General features: G+C 50.8%; 1 protein-coding gene across 1 annotated transcript in view; it reads left to right on the top strand.

The window, feature by feature from the left end:
- Positions 1–7,223: 7,223 nt before the first annotated feature.
- Positions 7,224–13,371, top strand: part of LOC309684907 (E3 ubiquitin-protein ligase TRIM36-like) — a gene marked incomplete at both ends in the record, with an annotated part of 84,123 nt that continues 77,975 nt past the window's right edge. Inside the window, 1 exon segment of the mRNA XM_082500745.1 lies at positions 7,224–7,229. Within this exon segment, the coding sequence (XP_082356871.1) occupies positions 7,224–7,229 (6 nt within the window).

Below are 13,371 nucleotides of genomic sequence, written 5' to 3'. Positions count from 1 at the left end.
GCCACCACACCCTGTCCGTGGGCATGCGGATGCCGCTGGTGAGGCAAAGCCACCGGCACCACCGACCCCACCGCCAGAAGCATCGGAAGAAGGAACGGGAGGACTGTGCCCCGATGGAGCAGGGCTACCACTGTAAGTCCCGCCGCAGCATTCATGAGCCTCCTCGGGGCTGCGTGGGTGCCGGGGTCCTCTGCAAGCAGGTCCGTGTGGCTGATTTGTGTGGTTTGCTGTTCTTCTGAGGGAAAGTGGCATTATTTGGGAGGCAGTTGAAGGCATAATGGATTGAGGCTGGTCTTCCTTAGAGGGATCCTGCCTTTAAAAATGGAAACGTGGGGAAGGAAAGTGGCCCATCCTTATGCAGAGGTGGAACAGATGGTTCTCCTTCTCCATGGCTCTGTGCAAGCCTGGCCGGACCCGGGGGAGAGGGGCCAGCCCAATATTTAGGGCTGAACTGGTGCCAATCGATGGCCACGTAGGGCTTGCTCCAGCGCTCGCTGCCGTCTTCCACGTCCTCCTCAAACTTCAGCCACCTGCAGACATCGGGCACGATCAGCCCCGTTGCAAGAAAACAGCCTCAGCTCTGCAACCCCTTTGGTGCAGCTACGGGGCGGCAAGAGGAGAAGGCTCCGCGCATCGGCACCTGCAGCTGCAAAAGCTTTGCGTCCCAGAGAGCGGAAGGCAGAGCCCGCGGCCGCCACCGCAGCTGGCAGCAGGGATTTACCTTGCCGTTTCCTTCCACTCGGCATCTTCACCCTCCTTCAGGAAGATCTCATCCAGCTCGGTGAACAAGTGGTGGGGAATGTGCTGCTCATCCTCCTCGGTGCCGAGGATGAACTACACCCGCTGGGATGGGGTGTCTGGGGGCAGAAGATAAATCCCGTTACCACACCTGCATTCGGCCTGTCACGCTCACATGCAAAGCGGCCATCGATTGGCACCAGTTCAGCCCTAAATATTGGGCTAGCCCCTCTCCCCCGGGTCTGGCCAGGCTTGCACAGAGCCATGGAGAAGGAGAAACGCCAGATCGGGCAAAAAATGTCATTATCTAGGATGGGAAATAATTATCTGAGTGGAGTGATGAATAAGCACTTTGATGATGGCTTTTAGCAAAAGAGAATTCTTCCTTTTGCTGCAAAGGCTGAACTGCAGGTCCGTGGCTACTATCATGACGGATGAGGTGTGACGAGATAAGAGATATCTCCGGGTCATTTTGGGGGCTTTCTTCACCTCTCCCTGTCTCTGTAGTAGTGAGGAAGAGGGTTTGTTGTCCCTCTTAGCTGCCTGCAGGAGGCTAAAATCCCACCTGGGCTGCAGCCTGCGCCTCATCCTTCTCCCCAGGGTCCCCAGCATGCTGCCCCCAGTGGTGGCATTGCCAGGGCCAGTGAAACTTCTCCTCTTGAAGCAGAAGGCTGTGGGGTGCCATGGGGGACGGGAGCCTGGTGGAGATGGTTACAAATACTGTGATGCACAGATTTTTCCTTTGGGGGGAATATTTCCTGCCATTTCCAACAGGCGATCTGCGGAAAATGACCTTGCATTTCGCCAAGAGCTTATTGCACTGGTTAGGACATCCGAGATGGGTCATCCTCTCACCTGGTTGTCTCCTACGGCAGGTCTTCCACGATGTTGCCTATAAAGCCAAGAACCGAGCTGACCTGGTGGCTGGCATCAATGAGTTTCTGGATCAGGTCATGGTTTTGCCGCCAGGAGAGTGGGATCCCTCCATCCGAATTGAGCCCCCGAAAAACGTCCCTTCGCAGGTGGGTGATGCGGCAGAAGGAGGCACGATGGGGACGGGCAGGAGGGCAGCACGGCTGGGGGTGCTGCTCAGGGGCCCAAATTTACAGGTCACATACCCAGCCCAAAAAGCAAAACAAGCCAGTGGCTTAAAAGACATATCTTTATCTTATTTCCATTTTACCAGGAAAAAAGGAAGGTGCCAGAAGCTCTCGATGACAGTGCTTCTTGCAGCAAGCCGGAGAAACACAGCGGTCCTGAACTGGAGCAGACAGGAAGGTGTGAACTGAAATAGTTTGGTGGGGTGTTTTTCTGTTTGCCCCTAAAATCTGAGTGTGCACCTCCCTTCTAGCAGAGTTTTGGGGTGAAGTGGGTCAGTGAAGGGGCTCCAGGTTACCAGCTTGGTCCCTTGGGCTGGGTGGGTGGGAGATTTGGGCAGCTGGGCTCAGCCGCAGCGTGGTTGCACACAGGTTTTCTTGCTTTGGGGTGGAAGCAGATGTGTAAGTACCTCCAGGTAGAGCTGTGCTGCTTCTCAAAGTGAGGGACTGTTGCAATAAGAGGGGACGGGCTCTCAGGTTTGGTCTCTTTTTCTTTCTGTTGGAGGATGGACAGTGGGGTGGATTGAGAAGCTGACAGATAGAGCTCAGAGGGTTGTGGTTAGTGGTGCAGTCTAGTTGGAGGTCAGTAACAAGTGGTGTCCCTCAGGGGTCAGTACTGGGTCCAGTCCTGTTCAATATATTCATCGATGATCTGGATGAAGGGATAGAGTGTACCATCGGCAAGTTTGCTGATGACACTAAACTGGGAGGAGTGGCTGACAGGCCGGAAGGCTGTGCTGCTTTACAGCGTGACCTGGACAGGCTGGAGAGTTGGGCAGGGAGGAACCTAATGAAATTCAACAAGGGTGAATGTAGGGTACTGTATCTGGGGAGGAATAACCCCATGCATCGGTACAGGTTGGGGGCTGACTCTCTCCTGGAGAGCAGCTCTGTGGAAAGGGACCTGGGAGTCCTGGTGGACAACAGGATGACCATGAGCCAGCAATGTGCCCTGGTGGCCAAGAGGGCCAATGGCATCCTGGGGTGCATCAAAAAGAGTGTGGCCAGCAGGTGGAGGGAGGTCATCCTCCCCCTCTACTCTGCCCTGGTGAGGCCGCATCTGGAGTACTGCGTCCAGTTCTGGGCTCCCCAGTTCAAGAAAGACAGGGATCTGCTGGAGAGGGTCCAGCAAAGGGCTACGAAGATGATTAGGGGATTAGAACATCTTTCATATGAGGAAAGGCTGAGGAACTTGGGTCTCTTTAGTGTAGAGAAAAGAAGACTGAGGGGGGATCTTATTAATGCTTTCAAATACTTAAAGGGAGGATGCCAGAGGGATGGGAGGAGTCTTTTTTCAGTGGTGCCCATTGATAGGACGAGGGGTAATGGGCACAAGCTTGAACATAGGAAGTTCCATCTTAACATGAGGAGGAACTTCTTCACTTTGAGGGTAGTGGAGCACTGGAACAGGCTGCCCAGAGAGGTTGTGGAGTCTCCCACTCTGGAGATGTTCAAAACCCGCCTGGACGCTGTCCTGTGCAACCTGTTGTAGGTGACCCTGCTCTGGCAGGGGGGTTGGACTAGATGATCTCCAGAGGTCCCTTCCAACCCTGACTATTCTGTGATTCTGTGTTTTTTTTGTATGCCTCAGTTTCTCCTGGGGCTAAAATGGGAGAAGGAGACTTCTTTTTAGCAATGGAAGTTACTCTGTGCTTGCGATTGTCCTTCCTCAGCCAAGAAAACAACGTGGTCTTCCACGAAAATGGTTTAATTTTTTTTCCTTCCTCCAGGCTCTTTGGAGGTTTGATCCGGGATGTGAAGCGAAAAGCCCCCTGGTTCTGGAGTGACTTTCGGGATGGTCTGAGCCTGCAGTGTCTGGCGTCCTTCCTCTTCCTCTGCTGTGCCTGCATGTCCCCCGTCATCAATCACCTTTGGGGGACTGCTGGGGGAGGCGACCAACAGCCACATAGTGAGCACCTCTCTCTGTTGGGTGGCACGAGGGAGGACAACACTCATGCAAAAGTCCTTGCTGCAGTGAATTTGCACTTGTGGTTTTCCCTCTAATGATTTAATTACTCGCTGCTGCCTCTTTTCCCTGGACAGAGTGCCATGGAGTCGCTGCTGGGCACATCCATGACCGGCGTGGTGTATTTCCTCTTTGCTGGCCAACCTCTCGCCATCCTCGGCAGCACCGGCCCCATCCTCGTGTTCGAGAAGATCCTCTACAAATTCTGCAAGTAAGGCTGGCTGCTGCGGCCAGGTGCTGCGAGCGCCTTCAGAAGAAGGCAGGGATGGAGAAAAGATGTTTTTGTTAGTGGTAGTTGGTAGATTTAAGTTGTCTTCTGTGTCACAGACATCACGCGCTGCTGCTTTAGTATGTGACGGTGCAGGAGCCCTCGGTCTCTGAAGGATGGATGGGTGGTTCAGGGTTTTTAGAGTTAAAGTGAAAGAGCAGGAGGAGGAGAAACCACAAGGATATGGATGCCCGAGATGGGCTGCACAGGGAAGATGAGACAAATGACTCTGGTTTGGAATGAGGGAAGATTTGCTTTCCTCTCAGTACAAACTCGGGCACTTTTTTGCATGTTTTTTGCTGGAAGTGGAAATATATTTTACCTACATATCCAAACAGTTCTCTGGTCAAATGTTTTGATGATTTTTGAAAAAGCAGGAGCTTTTCAGGCAAAACGGATATTTTCCATGACAGTCTTTTTGTTGTGGCAACTGTGATGGGAGATTAACCTCTCTTATTGCAATTAAATTTATTATGAAGCCCCAACTTGCTGGCAGCAGGTAACTGGGTGCAAACCCAGCCGGTTTCGCTGTTAGGGCATCGGGGTGATGTGGGAGAACACCACCTTCCACAACAGGGACCTGACCTCAATTAGCCTCCGAGGCATTAACACAAGGTAATTGTTAAAGAATGATAATTAAATAATTGGCCTCTCCTCCTGCGGGCCCACACCCTGCGCCGCAGCCCCGAGGCTGTCTGTCGTAGGACGTGGAAACTGCATTTACCATCCGCAGCCTTGACACGCTCCTGAATTGCTGCCGACTTTCCCCAAAGGAAGGCACGGCTCGGAGCCTCTTGCTGCCCTTTCCACCCTGCGTTTTCTTTTGCTTTCCCAGGGACTACGCACTCTTCCTCTCTCTACGGGCGTGCATTGGGCTGTGGACCGCCTTCTTCTGCATAGTGCTGGTGGCCACTGACGCTAGCTCTTTGGTGTGCTACATCACCCGCTTCACCGAAGAAGCCTTCGCCTCCCTCATCTGCATCATCTTCATCTATGAGGCTCTGGAGAAGCTGAGTCACCTGCGAGAGGCCTACCCTGTGCACACGCACAGCAAGCTGGACTTCCTCACCATCTCCTAGTGGGTTTCTTCCTCCTAAAGTGCCGCTGCCCCTTGGCAGGAGCTCAGGGCTGCACCTCCATCGCCTTCCCCTCACCTCTGTCTTGGCTCCTCTCCTCCCAGCTGTAAGGGTGAGGCACCGACCCATCCCAGCAACGAAACCCTGCAGTTCTGGGAGAGCAACAAGATCAATGTGTCTGGCATCACCTGGGAGAACCTCACGGTGACTGTAAGTGCCCCGAGTCACTGCTTCCTCGTGCCGCGGCCGTGGCGTCCAGGGGCACTGGCCTGGTGCAAAGCTCAGAGCCCTTCGGGTGATGATGGGCTTCCAACTGTGCCAGTGCTGCTCTGAAAAGTCGTTATTTCAGTCTAAGGTGTGGGTTTAACCCCCTTGGGCCTGGGAAGGAGAGTCCACCTCATCCCTGACATGGTGGGCAATAACTGTTATCCGCAGGACAGCGGTTCTGTCTGGGAGCAAGGTTCAGTGGGTGCTTTGGTTATTGGAGAAGTTGGAGGACTTCAGTTCATGCTTGAAGGCCATAATTAGCTTCCTTAATTGGTTCCTAGTAACTCCAGGCCTTGCTTTCTTACTCAGCGCTGTCTGAAGGTACGTGCATAAACTTGCATGTCTGAGCAGCTCCTTGGGCCATTGTTGCTGGAAGCAGAGCTCAGGCACAGGGTGGGACGCTCTTATAGACATCTTCACCCCCCTTGGCTGTGTCCTGTGAGCCCGCCCCTGGGAAGGGACAATTTGTCTCTTCTCCTTTCCTGTCACTGTTGTCTTAGCCCTCCTTCCCCGTTCCCTCTTTCACTCTCCCCAAGAGTTTCCGGTGTCTTCTTCAGCCACGGTTACCTGCCGTTCAAGCGGAGGATGTGCCATAGGTCTGTGGTATGGTGTCCCATCACATCTCCTGTCTCCGCTGTCGTGGAGAGTTTCATGGACCTGCCTGTGGACACGATGGCCCCTACACACCTGAAGTCCTCTTCTGGTGCTGCATCCTCTTCTTCTCCACCTTTGTCCTGTCGAGCTTATTGAAGAAGTTTAAAACCAGCCGTTACTTCCCAACCAGAGTAGGTAGAAGACAGTGGCCAGCAGCAGTCTCCCCACTCATTTCCCAAAATGGCTTTCCCGGAGCACTAAGCAGTGTTTGCCACCGCTTGGTCAAACTGGGAAATGTTGACCTTGAAGGCCAAACTTGCATGTCCCTCACTCATTTCCAGGAGTGCAAAACGATCGTAGCGTTTCCCACCTGCCTCGCAACCTGTCCTGGAGCGGTTTTTTGCCCAGGCAGTGGGAAATCAGGTCTTCCAAAGTTGGTTGTTTGTTGTTTTTTTGTTTGTGTTTTTTTTTTCACCTGGTGTGCCCAAGGGGAAAGTTGATTTAAATGAGGAGCTGCCATAGAAAAAGACACAAAAGACACTGTTTCTTCCTTTTGAGGAGTAAATGATGCCTCAGTGCCTTATTCCCATTGTAGCTGTGAGTGCAGCTGTAGTGGCAGACATCTGTTTCCTTATTTTTTAATATTTATTGGCTTTTATTAAACTTTTTTTATTCTCTGACACCAGATCTCACAGGGACAAACACAGCAACAGTATCTAACTGAGGGATTTGCTGCATGTCCTCAGGGTGGTGGGAATTTGTTAACCAGCCTTAATGCTGTTGATGTCTTTAACTTTTCCATCTCACGGTATGGCCCTGTTTGTGCTGTCCCTTTCAGCTCTGCTTTCTTGCCCCAGGTACGGTCTACAGTAAGTGACTTTGGTGTCTTCCTCACCATTGTCATCATGGTGCTCATTGACTTCCTGGTTGGGATCCCGTCACCGAAGCTCCGTGTCCCCCACATGTTCAAGGTAATGGGGTGTTTTGGTGTGGAGCTGCTTTCAGCTCTTGGGGATGCCACAGGGTGATGCTGGGACAGGACAGGGCTGAGTCTGAGGATGCTGGTGGTGTTACCATCTCCTCTTCCACCTCCGAGTGCATCGTTTCCTTCTGGAAAGAAGAAGCCAGCCCCAAAACTTGATACCTACAGAAGCATCTATAGGTGCTTGCGACGAGGACACTGGCACTGCTGAACCCCATAGGAGAGACATGAAGACATGAAGGCAGGGCCAGGAGATGAGGCACCACAGCAATGGAGGGGAAAATCAAAGCCAGTGAAGTGGCTGGGCTGGGAGTTGATCCTGATGTGTGGTTTGGCTTTGTTGCAGCGTACCAGAGACGACCGCGGGTGGTTGGTCAACCCCATAGGGCCCAACCCTTGGTGGACGGGTGTTGGCACGTCCATCCCAGCTCTGCTCTGCACCATCTTGATATTCATGGACCATCAGATCACGGCTGTCATTGTCAACAGGAAGGAGCACAAGCTGAAGGTAAGAGGCTGCAAGAGCTGACCCCATCCCCACCCCACTCTGGGCTGCAGGTGTGGGGAGAAGCTCCTATGCCAAGTGCTTTGTGAAGGCGTTGGCTTGGGACAAGGTCAGGCTGTGTGACAGGATGCTCTGCTGGATTAGTGATGTCACAGGGAGCAAACGAGGGGACTTCAGATGAGCAATCTTTTGGAGGAACAAATTAATTTTCGAGCACTATAGAAGCGTGTTTTTGTTTCAGAACGCCAGCAGGAGCTGGGGGAAGGAATCGTTTTGACGCGCTGCCAGGGATAACTTGGGGTCACGCCTTGCTTGCCAGTGGTAGAACTTTCTTTATGAATGAAAATAGTCTTTTTTGTTTGGTTTTTTTTTTTTTTTTTGAGAAGTAGCTATTGTACAAACCTCCCAAATCCACTTGGTCTGAACTCCTGCCAGATTTTCATGCAAGGTGCTTGGGCCGAGGCAAAGGAAAAGCATTTGCTCCCTGCGCTCCAGTTTTACATTGGAGTTTTTGGGGAATTTTTGTTTGTTTGTTTGTTTTATGATAATTATTTTTCTTGTTTCGGCTCTGCCATCAGCCTGGAAGCTGCAAAAGGCAGAAATGGCGCCTTCTCCTCCCCTGGCTGTTAAATTAATATAAGGCAGCGCTTCAGATCAAACCCCTCCAATCCGCCGGGTGGTGGCGGGAGCGGCCAGGCGAGACCTGGGGCTCTGTGTCCCCGGGCTGCCCCTCCGCTGTCCCTCCGCTTTCCTTCCTTTTCCCTCGCTGGCTCTCTCTCTGTGGTGCTTTTTCCTCCTCCCCTCTCCTCACAAAGCCGCGTCTCTCTCGCAGGGTGGGATGAGCCCGGAGGCAAGTGGGAAGGTGCCTTTTCCTCCTCCTTTTTCCTGCCCCTTTGCAGGAAGAAGCTGTTGAGCAGAGATGGTTCTCGTGCTCTCTTCCCATCTCGGGGGGGTCGTTGGGCTGCGGCGTGGGGCTGCAGAGCCCGGGAGGAGAGGACAACCCCGAAGAAAAGGTCCCCTTGCCGCCCTCCACCAGCAGCGGTGGGATGGGTGCAGGGACCCTCCTGCCATCGTCTTATCCCGTCCCCTGCGGGAGCCTTTTTCTGCAGCAAACCGACCCAAACCGACAACGGCACGTTGGTGCTTCTTGCTAAATGGGGAGGGGGGAGAAAAACAAATCTATCAGTTTGCTCTGTAAGGATGGAAGCGGCGCATCCCCAAACAGGGCCAAAATCAGGCGGCTTTTACAGGATGGGGTTTTGCAAAGCTGCTGGTGCCAGTGCCCCATGGTGACGGTCAGAGGGGGAAGAAACTGGTTGAGCCCTTAAAAAGAGGAAAAGACAAAGGCTCGGAGGAAGGGAAAGGTGCAGTGCCGGGGTTTCCTTGCTGCTGTTCCTCCGGGATGCCCGTGCGCGTCCCCTCCACGCTGCCCTCCGGGCAGGACCGTGCTCGCTGCTCCGGCTCTGCCTCCCTGGAGGGGAAAGGTCCCGGCGCAGGAGAGTCCCCATCTCTCCCCCCTTCCCAAAAGAAACTTTAATTACCGGAGAGGTACATTATTACGCCGGTGACCCACAGTGGCTGGGGGGCTGTGGTACCAGCCCTATTGCTGCCCTACCCTTAAAATGGAATTATACACTTCTAATATAGGACAATTTGGTTTTCTTTTTTCCATTTTGTTTTCCTCCCTGTAAAAGGAGGGAGCGGGGCGAGCTTCACTCCCTCCTGGCAGGGACCGGGAGAAATGAGAAAATCAGGATCTAATTTCTCATTTTTCAAAAAGTCTCCATCTGACTTTCAGAAGCTTGAGACACTGGCGTTTTTATAATTTCAGTATGTTATACAGCAGAAGGCCAACACTTTTGTTAGATTCATGAAAAAGTTAAGAGCCCCTGGGAGATAGCCTCCCAGCCTGCAGTTCCTAGACACATCCAGGCTTACTACAACTGTAATTGAGAGCTGGAAATCTTTTTGCTGGTTTATCCACTGCACTTTGGCTTGTGCTCAGTAGCACTCCAGTGTCATATGCAAATCTATAGCCTGGGATGAGCCAGTGACTTGGAATCCACCATGACGCAAGCTACAGCAAAGACACACAGATATGCACAGTGAACATTGTACCTCTGAGTGGCTGCCAAACCTAGTATGCTAAGGGAATTAAGGCAGAATCTTACTATTGACAACTAAGCATTGCTTCAATCTTGCAAATGATGCTCTTTTTCTCTTTTTTAACCTTCTTGCTTTAACTGACATATCTTGATATCTGTAGAAACCCGATTTCTTTCCCAGAAAGAAAGAAAATAGGACTCTGGACAATTAGAACATCTTCCTACTAATAGTAGAGGATGAACAGGACAACCTGCTTACACTATATCCTTCAAGCCACTTCCCACTGCTTAGGTTCATCTTGTATACTAATTGAGACCAGGCTCGCTCTTAATTTATTTTTTAAAAAGCCATCTCCTTATACAAAACATGTATTAAGCAAGAGTCTGCAATTTACCTTGGGCTGGTCACATCATGGGTATTATGGAACAACTTCTGTATCTTGTTGCTAGAAACAACTCCCACTTTCACCAGGTAGGAATAGGCTTCCACGTGAAAAGCCCAGAAGTGCTTCCCTTTGGCAATCCCAGTGTCGCCAATGATGTAATCCAGGGTTGTGTAGCATCCGGCCTGCATGCGCTCAGACCCCAGCAGTAGAGGAAATCCAGCCCTACTTTCCACAGAGGTTCTTCCTGGGTTCAGCAGGAGATGTTCACTGTTGTACCCGCATTTGTCATCAAAAAGAAAACTGAGAACTGAAAAACAGCATCCCAAAAAATTTTCTCTTAGTTAAGTATTTCTGTGCTTATAAACTATATTTTAAGTCACGCTGGCACTAGAATTCCTCGCTTTTAAAGGCTACCAGGAACATTACGCAAGCTAACACAGTCTCAGTATGCTACCTACTTAACCTGTTTGTTAACAGTGCTTTTAAACATGTATACAACCGGTAACAGTGTAGTAGAAGTCTGGGAGCTACTGGAAACCACCTACAGCTCTTAACACCACCAGCAGCTCGTGGACATAAGAAAACCCAATACCTGGGGCTGGAGGCGTACGCAAGATAACTTCTCGGCTCCAAGGGCTAGAGATGGATCCTTTATATCCTCGAACTCTGAAGGCATAGCTGCTGTCGTCATCGAGATCAGATATTACTTTGCTCTTGCTGCAAACTTCGATCTCCTGCCACGTTGTACTCTCCTCTTCTCTATGAAGCTTATGATACTCAAGAACATAGATATCAGCTGAGTCTGTCTTCCCAGGGCATTCCCAACTGATCAGAGCTTTGTTGTACATTTTGCTCTGCTCTTCATTGATTTCTGGTATTTCTAGACCTGGAATGACAGAGATTCAGGAGAAAAAAACCTCAAATGTAGATACATGTTGTTTTAGAATTAAACACAGAAGCCCTTTGTTGAGTGGCTACAGCACTGGGGGGACAGTGGGGGGGGGAAATCTGACTCAGTCAAAGAGTGCAGATGAGGATGGGTCTGTTCATGCACTTAAATCCTTTCTGGTTTTACTTTGAAAGTTGTATTATTTATTTTTGCTGGCAACTAAAAAACCATATAAAAACCTATTCTTTTCTGTCATGCAATCACGACAAAAAGCTGCTAGGAAGACCTAGTATTACTTAACTACAATATTTTGGAAGCCAATGTAAACTGGTTCTGAATGCCATGGCATCTTAGCTTCTTTATCAAAGCTGAAGCTAGCATTGCTGCCAGGTAACGCCTTGTGAATCACAGAGGCAGAAGGGACAATGCAAGTCACAAGATTGAGTTCTGCAACTGCAGCCCTGCACAAGTTTTGCCTCTTTCCAGAGAAGCCCTTAAAGCTGTAACTCATGAAAGACGTGATGCTCTCATAATTTGCCATTGGAATGGAAGGACAAGTCACCAAGGATCTCTTCTTGCTTGGCTATGTCCATCACAAAGTCCTCGAAAGTAGTTTCAGCTGCTGGCTTGAAGCTCTTCAGAGATTCAGTAGCTTTTTGGATTCTGAAAGCACAGAAGCAGAGGGATGGCAGAAGAGGGAAAAAGGAATTCACATGGGTGCATTCCTTAAAGCAAAACCGCTAGGTTTTGCTTTAAAAAAAGTTCTCTTTTCAGGTACTTACTCATGTGTCCCAGAAACTTGTCTCTCTAGACAGAATTAAAATGCAAAATTTAAAGGCCTTTTGTACATCAGTGTAAAGATAACTAACAGGGAATCTTTTGGTTGGCAGAGCATTTTAACAATTTGGGGCATTACATTCAAAGAACAAAATAGGTGTGAAGCGCTAATGGAGCACAACTATTCAGATCAAAGAGTTTAAAGCCAGAAGAGACCTGTTAGATTAACTTGCAAATACCCGATGCAATCTCTGAGCAAAGGACTGTATCAGTGAGCTGAATGGGTTACCCTTCCACTGCAGTCCTACTGAAGAAGGCTAGGCGTTGTCGCAGGACAGAGCCCCTCCTCTGGGCTGTTTTTTAACGCACACTGTAATATAGGAATTTCTACTGAATGGTACCGGGACCGCCTCTGAGGCTCTGCAGCACAAAGTACTTGCATTCAGTACTTTCCTAGCAGGTGTCCAAAGAATATGACTGACCAGACATCCCTGGAACAGTACCTGTACCTCAAACGGAAGATAATTAATAAGATACCTGACATGAAGTTGTTTTGCTGTTTGAACAAAACAAGATGGATCGGTTTCTTTAAGCAGTTCTTGAGCAAGTCCTACAAGGCCATTATTTTCCAGGAGCCCTTGAGATTCTTCTGCTTGTGTTTGCAATTTTTCCAGCCTTAAATTCTTAGAAGCTTCAATTGCCCTAAGAGCTGCGGATTTCTTCTCTTCCAGGACATGAGATAATTTCTCAAAACTCTGAGATGCTTCTTCTTTAGCTCTTTCACTGTTGCACTAGGAGGGAACAAAAGACATTTTAGACGGATCCCACAGCACAGAGTACCCCTCTACCGGAAGAAGAAGAGTATAAAACCAGGGACTTTCGGGAAACGGGTGCGAGCCGTCGGCGGAGTGAGACTCCCGGGCCGCCCAGCGCTGTTTTGCTTGCTGCCGCTTGCTAATAAATACTTCAGTCTTAATTGGCTCCGTCTCCTTGCATCAATTTGTGGGACTAACCCATAACAAACCTGAAATTAATTACAGCTTGTTGGGAGTGTCGAGATGCTCGGTGGGGGCTCGGGGGTGGGTGGTGGGGGGAGAAGCGGTGCCCTGACCCCCACCTCTTGCTTTTCCCCTCTCCTCCCCAAGACTGCACAGCGCAAGATGAGGGAAATGCTCCAGCAGGTGAAGCAGCAGGAGCAGAAACACGCTCCGGGAGCCCCGGCCCCGCAGCACAGCAAGGGAGGCTCCCGCCGTGCCGCCCAGCACCGCCTGATGAATGTAACCCCGCCGCCAGACATCCCCCCCCTCCCAAACCCTCCTCCCTCACCCCCAGCGGGTCAGGGGAGCAAACCAAAGACCCCCCCAAACACACAGGCCCCCATTCCCCGCGGCGCTGCGAGGATGCACAGCCGAGGGGTACGGGGAGGGCTCTCTCCATCCCACAGCCTCCCCCTTCCTCCTCCCTCGCCTCCCGACGCTCTCCCTTTAGTTGGACTAAAGTGGGCAGGTTTGGGTACCTCAGCACCTCACGCTTGTGTCTCCCTTTTAGAGATTTTGTGTGCCTTGGTAACCTGAGAGTTGGAGATCCTTTTTTAATTAATTTTCTAATAAAAAAAGAACCGAGTTGGAAAAGCGATGGGGATAGGCAGCACTCTGGTCATTCTCTCCGGGGCGTTGTGGAGGAAGGCTGCCAGTCTTCCTCCCAGTGTACTTTTCCCCGTT

The sequence above is a fragment of the Vanellus vanellus genome, assembly GCF_965231255.1.
Source record: "Vanellus vanellus genome assembly, contig: HAP1_SCAFFOLD_40, whole genome shotgun sequence".
Lineage (NCBI taxonomy): Eukaryota > Metazoa > Chordata > Aves > Charadriiformes > Charadriidae > Vanellus > Vanellus vanellus.
The sequence above is the reverse complement of the archived record's forward strand: the minus strand, read 5'-3'. Positions and strand labels throughout refer to the sequence as shown.